Consider the following 19,273-nt stretch of genomic DNA (forward strand, 5'->3'; position numbering starts at 1 on the left):
GTATTGAGGAGGAGGCATATTCATATGCCTATCCTGCCGAACGAACACCATTTTCGCTCCAAAGTGGCTTGATCTTGTTCGTCTTCACAAATGGTGGGGAGTAGATAGGTCTTCGCAGCTTGGGTTCGAAGGAGATTAGGGAAATTAGGGCTCGAGTTCGAAAGAATTGGGTGAATTAGGAATCGGGTTTGAAGGAGTTAGGGCGCGGGTTTGAAAGAATTAGGAGAATTAGGGAAAATCTTTGCCAGATGTTGTGTTTAATCCTAGTCAGCAGCTAAATTAGGCTGAAAATCTTTTATTTAAATCCTAGTCAGCAGCTGACGTGGATTAAAAATCCACGTCAGTCGTTTTTTTTTTTTTTAATTTACACCTATGCGCCACATATGCGCCACGTCAGTTTTTTCAGCCAATCAGGATCGAGCCCCCAATTTTAAAAGTCACATGCATCGCATGTGACTTTTTCCGGCGACCCACAAAATTTTCCGGCGAAATTTGGACTGAAATTGCGAATTTTTCAGTTTTACGGGACCAAATTGAAACCCTAGATACTTACGGGACTAAAACGAAAATGGCCTATAACTGTGGGACGAAAATTGTCTTTTGCCCTTATTTTTTTAAAGGGTTAATTATACTTAAATCTCCTTCAAAGTTTTAAATTATATTTTCACCCCACAAAAAATTTACTATTTATATCTAATTCCCTTTTGTTATGATTTGGACGATAAATATTGGCATATATTTTTAATTTTATCCCTCATTTAATATTCATACGTAATAATTTAATACTTAGAAGGAAAAAATTATAGTAATGTTAACCTCTCTTCATATATATATATATCAAATTTATTATTTTGTAAGTACAAAAATATATATGGGAATGCTAAATGAGAGGCAAAATTAAAAGTTCATATAAATTTTTATTGACGTTAGCATTTTTTTCAAACTTTAATGGAAGGGGTAAGGCTGTAAACAGATAATTTTAAGTGTATATAATTATTGAATTTTTTTTTTAAGAACAAAATATGATTTCACGTTTTTAGAAGAATTTAATTACAATTAACCCTTTTTAAATTTAAATTTCAACCTACACATGCAACAAAACTCATATTTTCCTTAGCATACGACGTATTATTGAATGATCTTCCGGATACAAATGAATTGATACCATTACAAATAATGAATGAGTGGAAAAAAAAACAGAAAAAAAAGTTCAAACACAAGAAAATACAGAAGATTAAAAACCAAACAATGGAACCAAAAAATAGAAAATTCAAAAGTCCAAGTTATAGGCCCAATTTGTAATTAACACCCGTTGCAGGGATCCATTTATCCCCTTTAATAAATGGGCCAACTGTGAACTTTTTAGCTTGGGATGACGAAATATTCAGCTTCAGCCCACTCCAATTGACCCGATTTTTTGTCACTGCACCAGGGCCCATGTTCTGATACTCAGCATAGAAGATAGTGCTTGGGGCCGATGTGCCGACCCATGGGAGCCAGCCCTTTGGGTCAATCAGACTGCCCATCACATTTTGGATGTAAACAGTGGTGGAGTAATTCTTCCAGGGCCGGCCCAAGAATGTGCTCACTCCGGTGAGGTTAGTTGAGGCCCAAATGGTGCAGTTTTGAATCGAGATCCCGGTCTTTTGGTTCGGGTCGAACTTGCCCTGGGCCGTGATGGTGTTTTGTTGGCCCAACATGGGCAGCTTGGGTAGGATGTTGGAGTTTTGAATGACAACTGCTGAATTTCCAAAAATGAAGTCCACTGTGCCGTAGATGTCACACTCGCGGTAGAACTGGCGGTTGGAGTGGACATAGAGGGTGTCTTGGAATGCATCCATGGTGCATCGGTAGAAGACTGAGAGATCAGCGGTCGATAGTAGGGCGACTGCCTGGTGCTTGGTTGGACCAGCTGTGTTGCGGAATCCTATATCCCGAGCGATGAATCCTTGGCCAAAGACGGCTACATGATCAAGACAAGTTTGATTATTAGCTTTAAAGCATACACATACATACTCAAAGATGATTTCTTATTTCTTAAAATTTGCATTTTCTCTATTTATTTCATTTCTTAAGAAATAACGAATCACGTAATACACTTTTTAACGTGACATATGAGACATATAATATGATGGCATGAACTCAAAGCATTAATTACCAAAACTTACCAAATGTTGCAGATTGGAAAGTGGGAGTTCCATCAACAACATTAAGGCTTCCTGAAACAATAGTTGCATTCTTGCCATCACCAACCATCATCACATTCCACTTTGACTTCTCAATCCTCACATTCTCAACATAAACCCCTTTCTTCACATAGATAACAAACCTCTTCTTACTCTTATCAGGAACATCCTTAAGAGCAGCCCCTATTGTCTTGTACTTTCCTGATCCATCCTTTGCCACCACTGCATCAGCCTTTATGCTTGAACTTGGAGTCTGCAGCAGTTTTCTCTCCTTATACGGCAGCCATTCCGGCACCCCACCAACGCTCATCAAACGACGTCTCCCAATGGCCCCCAATGCACTAATAGACTCCTCAAATGTGGTAACTATTGCCAGACTGTTGCTAGTGTACTCAGTTGAATTCTTGAAGTTGTCATTCATGAAAGTGCTCAATCCAATTGATGCATATTCAAGTTCATCAATGCAGGTCTGCTGATAAGTCCCTGCAGAACTCAGCCATGTTCTCAGATCATCAAACACTTCCAAGAATTTCAAGTCCTCTACGGAGAGCGAACTGTTGAGATGGTCCAGTGCAAGACTGAGCAGTTCCTGGCAACTTTCTATGGCTGCAAGTGTTCTTTGATCTGTGATGTTAAGCTTTTTGATACCATCGAAATTCTTGGAGGCCTTGGAGAGTTCATTCATTGCTACTTGTACTGATAGCTTGTACAGGTCTTGAGGCTTGACACTGCCTGACTTCACTATAGGAGCTAAGCTGTTGTAGCACGAATTGGGATATAATGTGGAGCTGCAAATAGCTTTGATGTTGGAGGAAGGGGACTCATCATCAGCCCGGGATTTGTTAGCTTTCGTTTGAGATGCTCCAACCACAGCTCCCACTATCATGGCAACAAGAACGATGGACGATATGGCGATGATTGTGATTCTTCTCCGTGTCCTTCTACGTGCAACGAGCCGTTCTTGCTCAGCTTCGTCAAGCTTGCCGTAGGGATTCATGGAGGCCATGGTTGGAGAACTTTTTATTTTTCCTTTTCTCAATATTTTTGGGGGTTTTGCTTGGAAAATGAGGTAGCCTGTTTGAAGATGGTGAAAATGGTCTTGTATATATATATATAGTTAATGGTGAAATGGCCTGGAGTTTACGTGGGAGACATGATCCTTGGAATCAAGACTAGAAGTGCTGCTCATGTTATGGTATATTAAACTTGAGTTTTTTGGTTAACATATGTATCAACTTAAAATTGATATAATTTATTATTGTTTGATGGATTCTATGACTTAGTTTAGTTGATTAATACTTTGGGTATACGCGTATAAGTTAGAAAAATTGAAAGAAAAAATACTTTGATGGATTTCGTGGGAGTATGTATTCATTATGGACCTGGATTAGCTAGTTCTGGAAAGAGGTAGCCAAATCCTAGTACAGGTAGTGTCTGAAAAATTTGACCACACACAGCAGCTGTCAGCCTGTCACTTTGCAGCTTCTGAAACAGCAGGTAGGAATTCCCTTCCATTTCATAGATTTTATGTTTTCAACCACAAAATAAATTAAATAAGTCCATGCTCAACTTGATATTAATCAATAAAAACTCATTTAAATTCAATTGATTGAAATAAACAAGTCAAACTTGTATACAAGTTTTTGTTTGGTAGGTTTCAAAGTTGGGCTCAGTTTGGCTGTTATTTGAGCTCGATTTATGTCCGACTCATTAAACAATGTTCAACCGCTATGATTCTCGATTACAATTTTCAAAGTTCGATAAAAACTCAAATATGCTTGAATAATATTAGGTTCAACTCGACTTGAATTAGAATATAGAAATCAAGGTAGCTGATAAGCATAAAAGGCTCGAAATAAAATAAGTAAACTACAGTTTTTGCTCTTCAGGACAACATATACCTATGGACTACCGTGAATCAGTTGTTACATTTGAAGGGAAGTGTAAGCTTACAATTATAATGGGTGCTGTCGCAGTGATTTCCCTCGGATAAGGAAGTATAAAGTAACCTAGCATGCCCTCATTTTGCCCATTACTTGCAATATATTATCTAATGCCGGCTGATCAAGCAAATAAGAAAGGTATTTTATCAAAAGCCCAACAATTCTGCTAGTTACAACAAATAAGAAGACGAATTACTGTGTATCATCGAATTCTCTGCTTATAATTTCAAATACCAGCTCATTCCATGTGTCGACTGGACCTGGCATGCACCAGTGCAAGCAATCCTGTGGCGGGGGCCTACCGTCTGGGCCTCGTGTAGTTTTCTTATTCGGATCCGGACTTCGATATGGACCTGGATGTCCATCATGGCGATATGAAAAGGCTCGTGTTATATCCATTAATTTAATTTTGGATTTGTTAGTCTTTTTCTTTATTGCACGGTTAAACCCCGTCACCTGCTTCTCATGCATTATATTGGTAAAACCATTTTCAACTAATTCACCTTCCGAGGCAGGCTGAACCTTTCCAGTGCAAGATCCTCCAGTATTCCAGGCTCCACCCTCGTAATGATCAGGTGAAAAGCTACGGACGATGGTAAGACCAGTGTAGTTTGGATGCGTGCCCATGGCAGTAAGAGCTGTCTCAACAGATACTCCAAAAGCTTCGATGCTGTCAATCTTCTTTTTTCTTGAATTGTCTGGCCACCACAGTTGTCCTCCTACAATCTCGTTGTTCAGTATATAAACCGACTGCTTGGCGAACCAGTGGCCGGAGGAGAGGACAATCACATCAAAATCCGTGATATAGTCCATGAAGTGCTCATCAGGTGCATCCAGATGGAGCTTAACCACTCCAGCAGGAGCAAAGTCGAACGGTTCGGGTGTTTGGTGGACAAGCCAAGAGGACCATATACGAACAATCATTGTGGATGTAGATCTGAAATAGTAGCGTTGCATCCTCCGATTACCTCTATTTTTAGGAACCTCAACCTAAACAAGGGCAGAACAAGTGGTTAAACCCCATCGAAATGAAAATGGTGGACACTGAAAATAAAATCATCAGCCGAGAGCATGTTAGATATGCAATGCAGTTTATGCAAATAGAATTAATGAATATACTTTTGTGACTAAACATAGATAGGATTAGTTCATATTGTCACCCATAGCTCAAAACCAAACTTATAAAGTCTCTAACATGCATTAGATAGATGGAGACCAGGAATAGCATATACATCAGCAAGTTCAATTTTTATACAGAGTGGCAGAGATAGGGTCTGAGCGAGGCATCATACATTCAAGTTTAGAGTTAGCTATAAGTCTCGTGTTGCAAAAGGTAAATGGTTCAGGGCATTCTTTTACTACAAAGAAGTGTGCAAATTTTCTTTTGGGAACAGATTTTATTTATGAACAAAAGTAAACAACTCAAAGGCAATTAAATTATAAAAGTAAAAGCCTTTCTGCTAACCTGCCACAAGATACAGAGCATTGACTCCATCTGATTTCTAGCAACTGAATCACCAATAAAAGCTAATGTTTTTCCTCTCATTAACTCCAAAAACTTCTTCGCATCAAACCTAGGGAGGTTACAGTGTGAAGGTTTCCATCTCCAATTCTCATAATCTTTGTCTGGCCTTCCATTCCCCTGGCAATTCTGCGACTGAGTGAGTACAGGACAAGAATTATTTGTGTACAAGGGTCCAGTTGAGTCATAAATCCATTTTCCATCATAAAGATCACAACCTGAAACATAAACAAGATAAGGTTACCGTGTAAGAAATGAAGCAATACATGTGAAGTAAACCAATGGAAGTATATCTTATGTTACTTCAGCTGAGGGTACAGCATTAAAATAGCTTAACCAGATGCGGAAATTGATGGCTGTCAACATCTTGTGCAATTGGACATATATAATCATGACAAGAGATATTATTTCAACCCTTGCATAGTCAAAACTAGGGACAAACAGATTCCTACAGTTGGATAGGGAAAACAATTTGCTAAGTGGAAGTCATATAACGGGACAAGAAGTTGTTAGCACCACGTGAAAGAGATGAAGAAAGAGACACCAATCAATCGTGTGACAAGTAAAAGAGAAAATTTAAAAGACAGTGCAAGCACTAAGATACAAATAAATGAATATGATAAGCCTTCACCTCATTTGTTACACCAAGGAAATGATCTTTTTGAAGGTTATGAGAATATCATATCAACTATAGTCAAATAAAGACATGTAAAGAAAATGCAAAAGGGCATGCCAATTCTCCACAAGTAAATTTCACCGGCAACAGACAAGGAGACACAATGTTAGCCACCTTCAAAATTGAGTTACATCAACTAGCTGAGAAAAAACTGATTCCAGATAGGAGGGCACGATAGAACTACAGAGGAGCACAATTAATTAAGGAAATAGAAACAAAAAGTAAAGCAACAGAAAAATGACATAGCACCGGCTGAAAATGGGATATGACTACACATTTCAGATGACAACAATATAGTACCTGAATCAACATGATTAGATTGACTGGAATTGGTGGCAGAAGAAGTAGACTCCACATTCTTCAATTCTGTTTGCAAATTAGTGGAGGACAAAGGTGCATTTTCCTGAGACGCAGTATGAGAGAAAGATGAACTATTCCCATCATCTTTTTGAGTTACCTTCGCAAGTGGAGGGTTGGGCTTCAGATTCTTGGATTCTGCTGATCCTGAATCTGACAGTTCATCCTCATTCCGTGATATAGGAGGCTCATTGTTTTCTATCACAGGTCCATTGCCATCAGCTCCACCAGATTTCACAGATTCCTTATCACCATGCTGAGTAAAACCTTCAGGTCCACGGTTCTCTGGAACTGTTAGATTTCTTTTCAGTAAACCTTCAAATGGATGGACAGTGTGATTGGACTCAGAAACTGAGCTACCGAGGGAGAACTCTGGATCGATCTTTGCCAAGCTATCAACACCATAGAAAAACCCACGGATTGTAGAGCCAATGGGTTGTGAGACCAATAGGGTTGAAGCAATAATTAAGAACAAGGCAAGTCCTCCCACTGAAGCAACAATAGATAAAAGGGACTTTGGATGGGCAGTTTTCGTTGATTCTTTAGTTGAAACCAAAGTCATGTCTTTCTCTCCAAACTAATGCAGCCTCCACAGTATCCAAAAACAAAACATGGGATTCAAGAAGTACATAAAGATCGATTCCAATACTTTGCACCCTGGAAAAAACAAATATAGAGCGGTCGTAATTCCATCAAACAAGAAGCTACTGATTCATGGAAGCTAGTTAGTTTCCTCCAGTGTGCAACTTACTCTTATAATTGGACTTTGTCAAATAAGACAATATCAATAAGCAAGAACAATAATAATCATCCTCCAAACTCCAGCACAGCAATCCAGACAAGCCAAGAAGCTGCATAACAACAAGATAAACAACAAGCAATGAGTACGAAACAAAATCACACCAAGGATAACTGATGTCAACAAGTAAACCGACAGACAAAGCAGACGAAGATAATCAAGAATTCAAGATCCGAAAAAGACTGTTCGGTTGAAATTCGGAACCACCATTCAAAACCCACGTCAAGATTAAATACCATTCGCCAAAAATCTCCTCCAATTTCCATAAAGAAACGGCAAGTAGATTCCAGCAACACAACACAAAAAATTCTCACCTTAACAACCAAAATGATTGCGTAAAATCAAATGCCAGTCTGGAACTATCAAAATCGCCGCAGAATCAGCAGAAACTGCCGAAACAAAATGTATGAGACTTCGACCGCCGATGAAACTTGGTGGAGAGCATGAATGCAATGTCACGTGCATATAAAATACTTTAGTGTTATAAGGGGCAAAAAAAAAAGAGGTTTAAAGAGAGTTTAGATCGGTAGAGATGATTCGATAATAATTAAAGATAGTGGACAACCAGCTGCCACAATTAGGTTTAGGTCTACAATATAGAATTTGATTTGGGGCAGAATTCCGATCTATGAGAGGTTTTGAGTTTCCAGTGTTCATCAAAGGAAAACTATTTACATCAATCAAATTAGATATTAATTTCGTTAGGGACTAAAAAAGGGAGATCAGTACGATCGATCTAATGGTCGGTACTCAGTACTATACAAAACAGCATACAACAATTTTTAGATACGTATTAATATTTCTCACTCTCTCTCTCTCTCTCTCTCTATATATATATATATATATATATATGTTAGAACGAAGGTAGATCATAATTAAATTAATTTTGACCGAATACTATTTTTTGATTGATGTGTTCAGAAAATGCACAAGTTCAATGGATATGAACTGTGCTCAAAGCTTGGGCCAAACTGAATGCAAATCCTAAAGAGGGACCTACAAAAAGGCGTTAGAACTCCGATGCTCAAGTTAATCTCAAAATTATGAACAAATAATCATAAAAATAAATCGTAATGAGAAATTGGGATAAAAAAAATTCGTAGGAGAAATTGTGACCAGAGTACAATTCGAATAGTAAAACAAGAATATAGAATGGTTTTTCAAATCTTGAAAGGTCTCTTTGTTGAGGGACTGCACCTATATATATAGAGGGGCATCCCCCGCTGTTGGGATCGCACACTACTTTTACTCTCGAGAAAAGGAGGGAGATACATATGGATAAGGCATAATTTGATCTTATCTCCAACTAACCATCCTGGAGCAATATGTCTTTGCTTGGGGTAAGACTCCATGCATGCGGGACTCCTATTTCGCAGGGAGTTGTTTAGGTTTAAGAGTCCCGAGTCTTGGGGACGCCTTCCTTCTCCTGGGATGTCCTAATTGGGCCTTGAACGTGAACCTGAGGCTTGAAAAGTTACCAAGCTTCCTTCTTAAGCCAGATATGTGGTCCTTCTAGTGGGTTTAACTTGGACTCTATAACCCCTTTTAGGGCAAGTCTCTTTGGGCCGTATATTTCATTGAGTTTTCCCCACTCTAAGCTCGTTTATTGTGCAGACACCAAGCTCGTTTCCACTCCCCCCAAGCCCAATGGTCGAATGACCTACGACTTTTGTAGAACGCATCTCATCAAAATTATCAATATTCTTGATGTTTTATGAAATTATGTAATTCAAACCGAAAACTTGAAATTGTCAACTTGCCCAATTTGCTTTTAATTTTTTTCTTTAAAAAAACTAAAAATAATTTTAAAAAAGAGAGGTGTATGAAAATGTTGAAAAATTGTAAAAAAAAAAAAACATCCAATTTGTTAATAATAAAAAGATATAGATTTTTTTAAAAAAAATTAAATTATAATTCATTACCCATAAGAATATTTTGCTCAATTCACCAAAACAATAAACGAAAATCTAATAAAAACTAATTGATTGAGCTAGTTGTTGAACTACTATTAAAATTAAGAAGATAATAAATAATTTTCAAATAATGATGAGCGTATGTCAGAGGGTGTTTTCAAAAAATTTTAAAACATCCAATTTTAAAAACTAATTGATAGAACTATGCAAAATTTTAAAAGAACTTATTTTAATTTACCCTAAACAATGGTGTCAGAGGGTCCATTGCATCATGCGTGGTGCATATACTCCTATGTCAAAGATGCAGACATGCAGTGGCCGATGCACAATGCGTGGAGTGTTTGGCACTTGGCACTAATGTTGCGGATGGTTGGTTCACTGATGCTGAAAGGTCAATCAGCCGTAATTTTATACAATCACACCGAAATTGGCTGTAGTGAGCTGGACTATGATACGGTACAGCTATAATTAATCTGGATCCGGATCGTTACCAATTCGTTCTGTTTGAAATAACAGTACTACGGTAATCAGAAAAGATAAACTTCATAATAAATTTAAGTATTTACAATAATAAAATATATTCAAATATTGTGAAGTATCAAGGTTTATTAGACGTCCAAAAATATAAAGCGGTGATTGTAATCGACCCTTCATATTATGTGAATCAGCTCATATATTAATAGGAGTCTCGATCATGAAAACACTAATGCAAACACCTGTTGGTTAAACTGGTATCACCTCTTCTCTCTTTTTTATGATATACAAGGGTTAATATCTACTTCCCAGGAATACAAAGGGTAAAATGTAATTCAAAATCCAACCCCAGACCCAAACTGCTATCATCGTGAAGACTATCCGTAAATCCGAATAAGCCAACACAAGTATCAAACTCGTAATTTTCATTGCACGGTACGCTAACCCTCCCTACGTCATATATGAAGAATTAAACAAGCACAACGCAAGATATCCTCAATCATTTTGCATATGTAGAATTTTAAATAATGTCTTTCTAACTTTTGTAAAAAGAGCATATACACTCATACAGGCAAAATTTCCTCTCCCATTGTATAGGTGGAGAGAGCACGAGCCTGTGCTGCTGGCTATGTAAAGCCGGCAGCACCTGCTGATAGTCAATCTGAACCAGAGCTTCATTCCCTTTTGATGGTAAAACACTAGTTTTGCCCCACTTTTGCTCCAAGGAACTGATGTTTTACGTCCACTTACAGATAATTTAAGCACTGCTCTGTAATGGAAACCACCGTTGGGGCCACTTGGGGTATGTCCGTTTGAACAAACTCATGCATACTGTGTCGTGCTGCTGGAGGACACCATTAAATATGCATTTCATTGCCCCTGAAGAAAGACAAATGCAAGGGTATTCAGATGACATAACAGAAAGAACTAAAGTTACTAGTCACTTTTTAACATGTACATGACGGAATTATCAACTAAGAATTAAGATCAAGTTGTTAGGATATCTCAAAATTCAGCGATTACATGAACGTTCTCGACCAACTTGGAATTTTGGAAATTCAAAGTTATAAAGAAAACATGCAGTAAATTCAAGTGTACAGACAAAGATGACGTGCATGTTTGGATTCATAAATTAACCTCGCACTGGAAACAGAGTTTGACGTTATTCCACAACTAGCACTAATAGTTTTACACATGACAAGTTAACCAAGCTATATTTATCAAAAAAGGAGCAAGAGATGAACATATCCAAAACCTAAAACTGTGTTGTTTGTCATCCATTGGGTCAAAGAAAAATTAAAAGATCTAGCTACAATTTTAATTGGGTGAGAACTTACCATGCGTTCCTACAGGTTCCTTAATGCGACCACGGCGACCACATTTGGTCCAAAGTTCAACAGGCTGCAACCAATGTGAAACAGTAAGAAAAGAGAGAAATAAGACCTGCCACTCTGCAGAAACAGTGACAGAAAATAACATGAATTTCAATTAGTTCAGTAAATTCTGATCATATAACCTTGAACCATTTCACATCCTCAGGGTTGTGAAACATGTATCTCACAGTGGATTTTGATTTGGACACACGTTGCGGATAACTGCATGACATATATCCAATTTGTTAGTCGATATATCCAATTTAGCTAGCCTCTGCATTAACTATAAATTTGAAATAATAAACTCTTTAGTTCTTCATGTACAAGTTTTCAACAATACAGCAACTTAGTCTAAATCTACTTCAATTACAATTTAAAGAGAGCATAAACATATATAGCCTAGACATTTGTCATGCAGAGACCCAAAGAATTTAAGCAGAGATTGCAGAAGGTCCGAATGTACAGCACAAACTTCTACCATATTATCATATTAAAGATGAAATACTGATATGCTGAGGCATGTGTGTGCATGTCTCACCCAGTTAAAATAATTTTCTTGAGAACAATCCTATCAGGGTCTACACTTCTCAGTGAACCAACTGCAGCCAAAGCAGGATAGGTCTCTTCTCCTTGGCTCTTCAAGGCAATTAGAGGAAGTGAAGGAAAACAAATCGGAGCATAAATTGAAGCAACTGAAAACCGCCCAGCATGGAGAAACCTCTCCATTTTGTGCTTGTTAGCATTAATACTATCTGAAGAAAAAATTGGCCTGCATTGATAAGCTCAAAAGGTGTAAGTGAAAATTGAACAGTATGAGGTGTTCTTTCCTTACTGAAACCACCCCCACCACCACAGCCCCTCCAAAAAAAAGCAAATTACCTCGACATAAACTGGCGGAAGCCAACATGAAATAGGAATTCTTCTTTTGCTTTAATAGGAGCCTCATATGTATCGTGCTTCCTAACGCTACACACCCATAAAGTTGAAATTGTCAGAATGCAGTAAGTTAACGAAACAAGAGAGATGGCGATAAAAAGAGGTACCTGAAATGGAGGACAGATACTTTAGACTCGTGTTGTAGAAGACCAGAGGCTATTATTGGAATTTTCTTCGCTAAAATGCACAACTTGGATGCAACTCCATCTTCTACATCCTTGATATAAAGCTTTGCATATGAGCCAGGTGGTATACAGTCACTTAGCTCTTGCTCCATATCAAGAGCCTTTGCAACAACATGCTTTTGTGTTCTCGAAAAATTGTCAAATGCAAAAATTCTAGCATATTCAGGAGGCAGAGATTCCTATAAAATCATAAAACTTAGTTAACACTAGGACCCACGGTCAAGTATTCAAGATTTTCCATTCTATCAAAGACAAGAACATACTTTGGTGTCCCATGATGAAGTTCTGAAAGACTTGACACCTCTAAACTTGGCAAATCGTTTTCGAGCTGCAATATCTAATGGTGTATCGACTTCATCGGGAAATTCTGGATGGTACAGGATGCAATTAGAAGATGCCAATTACTTCAACCTTCACAATTGTTCCAGCAGGTAGTTAACTAGAAGCCAACATAAACATTAAATAAGCGGAGAGTTACCCTCATCTTCAGCATGTGCTTCTTTAATTTTTCGAATCTGATCCGCTATCTGCTCTTTGGTTAAGTTTTCACCTTCCTGTGGTACAAAGAACACTCATTCATAAACTCAGGATAATATAAAGGGACTCACTGTACCCTGTATGCAAAAACTGTCCCACAAATGCTTGGTAAGCAACTTACACCCCCCACCCGTTTCACAAAATGTAAATCAGTTTAACTTATTGCTTAGGTTAGTTTTTGTCCTGATAAAAGTGGTTTGACTTTGTCCGAAAGGCACTGGAAAAACAAATTAAGGAAAGGGGAATTGCTAATGGTTAACAGCATTCTGACTAAATCAAAACAGATGCTAGCCAAAAAATTATTGCAAATTACACATGAATATAATACTCAAGAAGATGATTCATGGATCAAATGAGATTTCTCAAGTTCAATCGGTCTAGAATAGCTATGTTTTTGGATATGGAACCAAAAAAAAAACACAAACTCAAATTCTTAGGCTGCAGTTGCTGTCAAGAATGACCTACCATCATTACGGAATCTGTGTCAGTCTCTTCATCAGAATCTCTTAAATTTAGTGAAGCCTGGTCATCATCAAACTCAGAACCATTCGAAAACTTTTGGTCAGGAAAGCCGCTGTCTCCATCATCCAATACCATACCATCATCTCCATCTTCATCACTCTCGGAATAGTCAACATCAGAATCATCCACAATCCATGCAGCCTGCAAAATGTTCCAAACATATTATTAGAGTGATCATTGCATGGCTTGTTTAATTATCTGTCATGACCAATAAAGAGAGGGAAGGGGATGGAGATTCTTAAGCATGGAACAAGATTCCACCTGGTATTCTGATATGCCCCTAGGAAGCCTCTTCTTTTTCATCCTTTTCTCATGATTCCTGTCAGCTTCAGCCATTTCTGCCTCTGTAGGCCATGTCTGAATTTAAAAAAAGGCATGAGCACATTTCACTCAGAGAATTGGAGCATACATAAAGCTGTAAAGCTGATGAAGTTAGAGAAGTGCGCAGAAGCCACATAATGGAACTGGATTAGAAAAGGCACATGACACTAAAAAGGTCACTTCAGACAACTGATAATGACAACTTAGATTATGATGCAATCTGTAAGATATCAGCCAGAAATTTTAAGCAAACAAGTGTTGATTCCATGGTGCAAAGAGGATTAATAGCAAAGGATCCAAACTAATCACAGCCAAAGGACCAAGAGCGCCAAATACTAACCTGTTCTCCTGCCAATAGATCAGGAACATTTTCAACAACTAATGGCTCTTGCTTCTGTGGATCAGGGGTAAGGCACCTAACAACCTGCATGCAAGATGTAAAAAGATGCAAAAAATTGAATAAAAGATATCAATTGCCCATTGCCAGATATGGAATCATCTATGAACTGTATAGGAAGGTGCATGTGAAAAAAACAAAATCTGCTGTTGGAAAGACCCAAATCCGATCGTGGAATTAAGCTACTCTATTAGGTTGCCAGTCTCCTATATTCTCCTTCCGCACACACCATTTGAAAGGGATCTACCGGAACTACGGTCCATAAGTAGGAGTTGCTGATTCATTCATCTTTTTCCCACCCATCCAATATCTCGATCAAATAAAATCATAATGCTGAATCATCTATTAAAACCACAGTTACATCAATAGTAGGTCAATCTTTCACAACTACTTTGACCTTGAAAGAAGGTTTCTGCTAAAAGTATCACCAGAACAAGTTTGTTTATTCACTTTTTTGTGGCTACTTAGGAAAATAAGTAACTCAGGCTTTTAACATGCTGTGCTCGAGAAAGGGGCTTCGTGTACAGACAAAAATGCAACCCTCATGGTCCATAGGCATTTTCATTACTGGTGAGCAAATGTACAGAAAGCATCCTCTGAACATCCAAATGATCAAAGAACAAGACAAGTTGAAGTAAGTACAATCTTAATCAGTTTATGTGATTGGACCTTTTTCCCTGAGAACTAATCCTTAGCAGAAAACAACGGCTACTGTTGTCAAAACAAGACAAGGAATACCTGTATATCATTCTCAGAGTCCATGAGGTCTACTCCTTTCCTTACATTCAGAGTACATGGATCCTTGAGAAGTTCAATTTTTGACAACTGGAAATCCCCAGCTCCAGCAACATGCACCTGATACAAAAAATTCAGACACCGAACAGATTCCATAGTTGCAGATCAACAACAGGGGAAGAAGTTATTACCAGCTGATTTACTGAGAGGCCGTGAGCACGTACATAACCAGTAAGGACAAGCGTGCATTTTCCCGAACTGTAATTTTCATCAGCGACCATATCAACCTGCAGCATGATGATGCTTAATATGTATTGAATTTTTCCCACAGGTAAGATGACAAGTTCATACGCTAGTAGTCAATCTTTCCAAAACTAGAGTTACATATTACCAAAGGCATTCATCTCAACTCCCCAGAGTACCATAACCAAAAGAAATTAGTAACCAAGCAGTGACTTGTGAAGTTCTTCATATTTTTTTCCTTCAGATTATTTGCCAAGGGAACTGCATCAATTGGCACTATATGAATAAAATAAATCCTACTGGATCCAATTTCACAGTCATTAAAGATAGATAATGCAATAAGCCAACACCACAATGAGAATCTCTATTTTGGCAGGTAGTAAATTATTCCAGTTCAAAACAATTAAACTACTCTATGGTATATAACGCGCAGAAGACATAATAAAAGGAAAACCCAGAAAATTGAATGCACAGAAACAAGATAAGTAGTTGCCCAAGTTATACCTTTTGAGCCATGATATAAGCACGTTGGTTTCGCCAATGAGGTACTGTCAGCCTTTGCTCCTTGAAAAGCCACATGAACTATAACCAGAAATAATCAAACAATCTCTTACAAGGATCCAAATCCAACAAGAAAAATATGTGGATTGTCAGAACGCTATATAATGGAATCATGACGACATTTTAAGTCAAAAAAGCTCTCATCAATTATCAGCAAAGAATTTACCTTATGCAATTCATCCCTCTTGTCCGCAGGATAAAACTTACAATCTTCTGGAAATTCAGAAGCAAGCATAGACGTGCACATCTTCTTCAGTTCTTGCTTTCTTTTCATATCATCAGGAAGATCCTGAAAACATAATTAGAGGAATTAATCCAGAATTTCTTAATAGCTTATGGAAGAAAGATAAAACTGACAGAATACAATAGGTGCGTGGAAAGTTGCTTACACGAATTAGCACTACAGTGCTGGGTAGACCAAGTGTTCTGAAAACCGAAAGACATTGTGATCCAAAAGAATCAATAAAATGATTTTCTTCATCTGCTTCATCTAAGGAGTTTGGAGATGCCACAAAGGCAATCAAATCAGCAACCTACAAGGAGTATGAGTATACATTTAATGTGTTAATCAGGATATTGGTCAGTGATTCAATACAGGCAATGCATAAATTAGAAAAGAACCAATAAAGTACCTTTGCCATTTCCATGCACGTCAACAAATCACTATGAGGTGCTTTCAAGACCTATTGCAGACAATTGAAGTAAATATCAATTATTTTTCAGATCGACCAAATAAACCTTCCACGCAATTTACAATGTAGGGATGCCACTAAGCTTGTCTTTTGCCTTACTTAAAATATCAGCCAAAATTTATGAGGAAAAATTTAAGCAAAACAGACATGTTTCAAACTCGATGTAAACTACTTAAGCATCAGAAGATAAAATCATGATAAAGCAACTCGAGTTCCGTAAAAACTACGCTCAGGTTAAGAAGGACAACTGAAAAAATTATGAGTGTACCGTGGCTCTCAGCTTATACTCTGGTGATGCAATAGCTGGAAAAGTAGAATCGTTCCCCTCTCCAGACAATAACGATAGTATATCTTCTTCAAGAGAGTTCAAGTCCACAGACGCAGAAAGCCCAAAAAGCACCTAAAATTGTTCACATAACATGAGAAAAACACTCTCGGGTTTTCTTCCCTTAACAGGCGGGAAAGAAACTCACAATAACACGAGGAGAGCTCGAATGTCCGGACAACGCCCTCTTCTCCTTCAAAAGCGCGGCTCTCTTCTGTTCCCTCATCTACAAAGTCATGTATAGAGTTTTATTGAGTCCACGTAATTCACAACTACTTCCTGATCCAATGTCCCAACACACACAAAGAAAACAATGTGAACATGCAAATACGCTCAGGAATAAAAAGAAAGTCACCATCTTGTTACGCTGAAGCCGAATAGCCTTCGCTCCTTTAGCAACACCACGGTCAGGCTTCGACATCATGATTTTATCTGATCAAACAGAAGTAGAATCACCAAATTGCAATAACTACTGCCAAACTAACTACAAAACATAAACTTCTAACTAAAAAGAGAAAAAAGAAACAGAACGAAAAACCAACCCTTGGACGAAATTTTGTGGACATTGCGGGAAGATTTGGAAGCAAATCGAGTTTTGTGCGCCTTGTTGAACTGCACCTTAGACCCTCCCATGTCTAAAGTCCTCTGGAAAAACTTAAGAGCAGTGGTTCATGAAAACCTAGATGATGGTGGTGGTGGAGTCTTAAAATAGGACATCGTCTGTCTTCGCCGTTCGGGTTTGTTTTTGGGCTGTTCACGTAAGCCTAATATTTGGACTGCATCTACAAAATCATGACAGCCCACAATTGTTGCGGCCCAAACCAATAAAAAAATAAAAGGCTACCACAATATATTTATTAGACGTTCATTAATTATAAATTATATTTATAATTTTTTAATTAATAATAAATTGTTTATAATTATAATAAATTTCAGCGAATTCCAACAATGAAAGAATTATTAGACAAATATTAAGAAGTATTTATTTATAATTTTTGAAATAGAGATAAAATATTCGTACATGTATAAACTTCAAAGGACTCCATAACTTACCCAAAATAAAATTTGGAGAATTTTGGCAGGTAGATATCAATATCAAACTTAACAAATACGGCAATTGCTAATTTTCGTATATACAATGTTTATGATTGGGGAAAAAATGGCATTTTATTATCTCTATATTGCTATTAAGAGTTTCACATGCAGCACGTTCACAGTTTTTGGCTTCAAATTGGCGGTAAAACTGTAAAATATGGCAAAGTGAAAAATAACACAAAGTTGAGAGGGTTAATTTATACAAAAAATACTTTGATGAGTAAATTATAGAAGCATCTATAATTCGGAGAAAAAAAAATACAGTTTACCCTACAGTAATGATATTACCAAAGTCAACCAGCTTATCATACAATTGTACGAACTTTCAAAATGATAACTAATTTTTAAGCCATCGCGATTATTAAAATGGTCAAAACTCCATAAGTTCATGTGGTAGATCATACAATTGTTTTAGCTACTGAGTAAGACCTAAATAACCATACAATATATTATCAGTAAAACCATTTTTATATTTAATCGAGAAAAAAAAAAGTCATTCAAGAACAATCCAAAAACATAGAAAAAACTAATGAAAGAAAAAAAAAATCCTAGTCAAGAAATGGAACAATATCAACCCCATTGACTTCTTTTAGCGTGTGGAAAATAGGCTAAAAATGTAAAATCAAGCAAATGAAGGTAATTTTATTTCTTTTCAGCTTTCAAATAAAGAAGCTTTTTTCTTCAAATGTTTGTTTTTTTCCTTCGTTGAAATACTGTGTGTGGACCCCTCATACGACATAATAATTTTTTTAGTCCATCTTTCTCTCTCACTCCCTTCCTCCCAACAGAGAAACGTGGGAGATGGTAAAGAGAGATGAGAAGAAAAAATATTGGCTGAAAGCATATAAAAGTAAATTACGGTATGTCAATGCATTCAGTGTGTCCCACAATTTATACTTTTTTTACACATGACCGTGTAGCTAGCAAAACTTTTGCTTTTAGAAGCTGATCTGAAATGGGATCTTGCATATATATACAGACATGTGTATTTATTGTCCTTTTTCACCATAATCAAACATCTTTTTTCTGCATTTCCTTCTAATCCAACACTTGGCAGGGTGATAGTCTTGTTTGCTATTGATACTCTAATTCATGTTTGGGTAACTAATCTTTTTATATAAGTTTTTACATGCACCTATTTGATATCTGTTATTTTCGACGGTAAAATTATCAGCATTGTAAAGGGGTAAAATGCATTTAACTCCAAGATAAGTTTACTAAATTACCGACTATATACCGTTAAAGGGGTAAAATGTGTTTAAAGATATATGAATTGATGATAAAAGTGATTTTTGTCTCTCAAATCCCAATATGGAACCTACACCACTTATTTTAAAATAATTTAAATTACCTCAAAATACAAATCCAACATACCATTTATTTTTAACACATACTTATTTATCTTTATTTTTCTCTCTCTATCTCCAAAACACTAAACTCTAAAAACACAAATCTAAATATTATGTAAGTGTTCCACATAC

General features: G+C 37.1%; 3 protein-coding genes across 3 annotated transcripts; all 3 read right to left on the minus strand.

The window, feature by feature from the left end:
- Positions 1-1,110: 1,110 nt before the first annotated feature.
- Positions 1,111-3,247, minus strand: LOC105179231 (probable pectinesterase/pectinesterase inhibitor 46). The gene is made up of 2 exons (XM_011102833.2): positions 2,169-3,247; positions 1,111-1,963 (listed from the first exon to the last, which is right to left on the minus strand). The coding sequence occupies exons 1-2, from the start codon at positions 3,190-3,192 to the stop codon at positions 1,284-1,286; spliced, it is 1,704 nt and encodes a 567-aa protein (XP_011101135.1). The 5' UTR covers positions 3,193-3,247; the 3' UTR covers positions 1,111-1,283.
- Positions 3,248-4,003: 756 nt separating this feature from the next.
- LOC105179232 (protein YLS7) lies at positions 4,004-8,238 on the minus strand. The gene is made up of 5 exons (XM_011102834.2): positions 7,798-8,238; positions 7,436-7,535; positions 6,628-7,341; positions 5,595-5,869; positions 4,004-5,119 (listed from the first exon to the last, which is right to left on the minus strand). The coding sequence occupies exons 3-5, from the start codon at positions 7,244-7,246 to the stop codon at positions 4,322-4,324; spliced, it is 1,692 nt and encodes a 563-aa protein (XP_011101136.1). The 5' UTR covers positions 7,247-7,341; positions 7,436-7,535; positions 7,798-8,238; the 3' UTR covers positions 4,004-4,321.
- A 1,877-nt stretch (positions 8,239-10,115) lies between these two features.
- Positions 10,116-17,399, minus strand: LOC105179233 (pre-rRNA-processing protein TSR1 homolog). The gene is made up of 21 exons (XM_011102835.2): positions 17,240-17,399; positions 17,053-17,129; positions 16,846-16,923; positions 16,641-16,772; positions 16,313-16,363; positions 16,070-16,213; positions 15,847-15,969; positions 15,624-15,701; positions 15,068-15,163; positions 14,880-14,996; positions 14,085-14,168; positions 13,685-13,780; positions 13,367-13,564; positions 12,843-12,918; positions 12,628-12,731; positions 12,287-12,543; positions 12,123-12,209; positions 11,782-12,012; positions 11,387-11,465; positions 11,208-11,271; positions 10,116-10,749 (listed from the first exon to the last, which is right to left on the minus strand). Exons 1-21 carry the CDS (start codon positions 17,328-17,330, stop codon positions 10,628-10,630), a joined length of 2,385 nt encoding a protein of 794 aa, XP_011101137.1. The 5' UTR covers positions 17,331-17,399; the 3' UTR covers positions 10,116-10,627.
- Between the last annotated feature and the right edge of the window lie 1,874 nt (positions 17,400-19,273).

The sequence above is a fragment of the Sesamum indicum genome, unplaced genomic scaffold, assembly GCF_000512975.1.
Source record: "Sesamum indicum cultivar Zhongzhi No. 13 unplaced genomic scaffold, S_indicum_v1.0 scaffold00128, whole genome shotgun sequence".
NCBI lineage: Eukaryota > Viridiplantae > Streptophyta > Magnoliopsida > Lamiales > Pedaliaceae > Sesamum > Sesamum indicum.

Excerpts from the sequence above, each read along its gene's own strand:
- LOC105179231 (XM_011102833.2), bottom strand. The coding sequence starts at position 3,192 with ATGGCCTCCATGAATCCCTACGGCAAGCTTGACGAAGCTGAGCAAGAA. Across the intron at positions 1,964-2,168 it reads TTTCCAATCTGCAACATTTG|CCGTCTTTGGCCAAGGATTC; the intron begins GTAAGTTTTGGT and ends TTGATCATGTAG.
- LOC105179232 (XM_011102834.2), bottom strand. The coding sequence starts at position 7,246 with ATGACTTTGGTTTCAACTAAAGAATCAACGAAAACTGCCCATCCAAAG. Across the intron at positions 5,870-6,627 it reads ATCTAATCATGTTGATTCAG|GTTGTGATCTTTATGATGGA; the intron begins GTACTATATTGT and ends TTTATGTTTCAG. Across the intron at positions 5,120-5,594 it reads TGCTCTGTATCTTGTGGCAG|GTTGAGGTTCCTAAAAATAG; the intron begins GTTAGCAGAAAG and ends GCCCTTGTTTAG.
- LOC105179233 (XM_011102835.2), bottom strand. The coding sequence starts at position 17,330 with ATGGGAGGGTCTAAGGTGCAGTTCAACAAGGCGCACAAAACTCGATTT. Across the intron at positions 14,997-15,067 it reads GCCTCTCAGTAAATCAGCTG|GTGCATGTTGCTGGAGCTGG; the intron begins GTAATAACTTCT and ends TTTTTGTATCAG. Across the intron at positions 11,466-11,781 it reads AAGAAAATTATTTTAACTGG|TTATCCGCAACGTGTGTCCA; the intron begins GTGAGACATGCA and ends TATGTCATGCAG.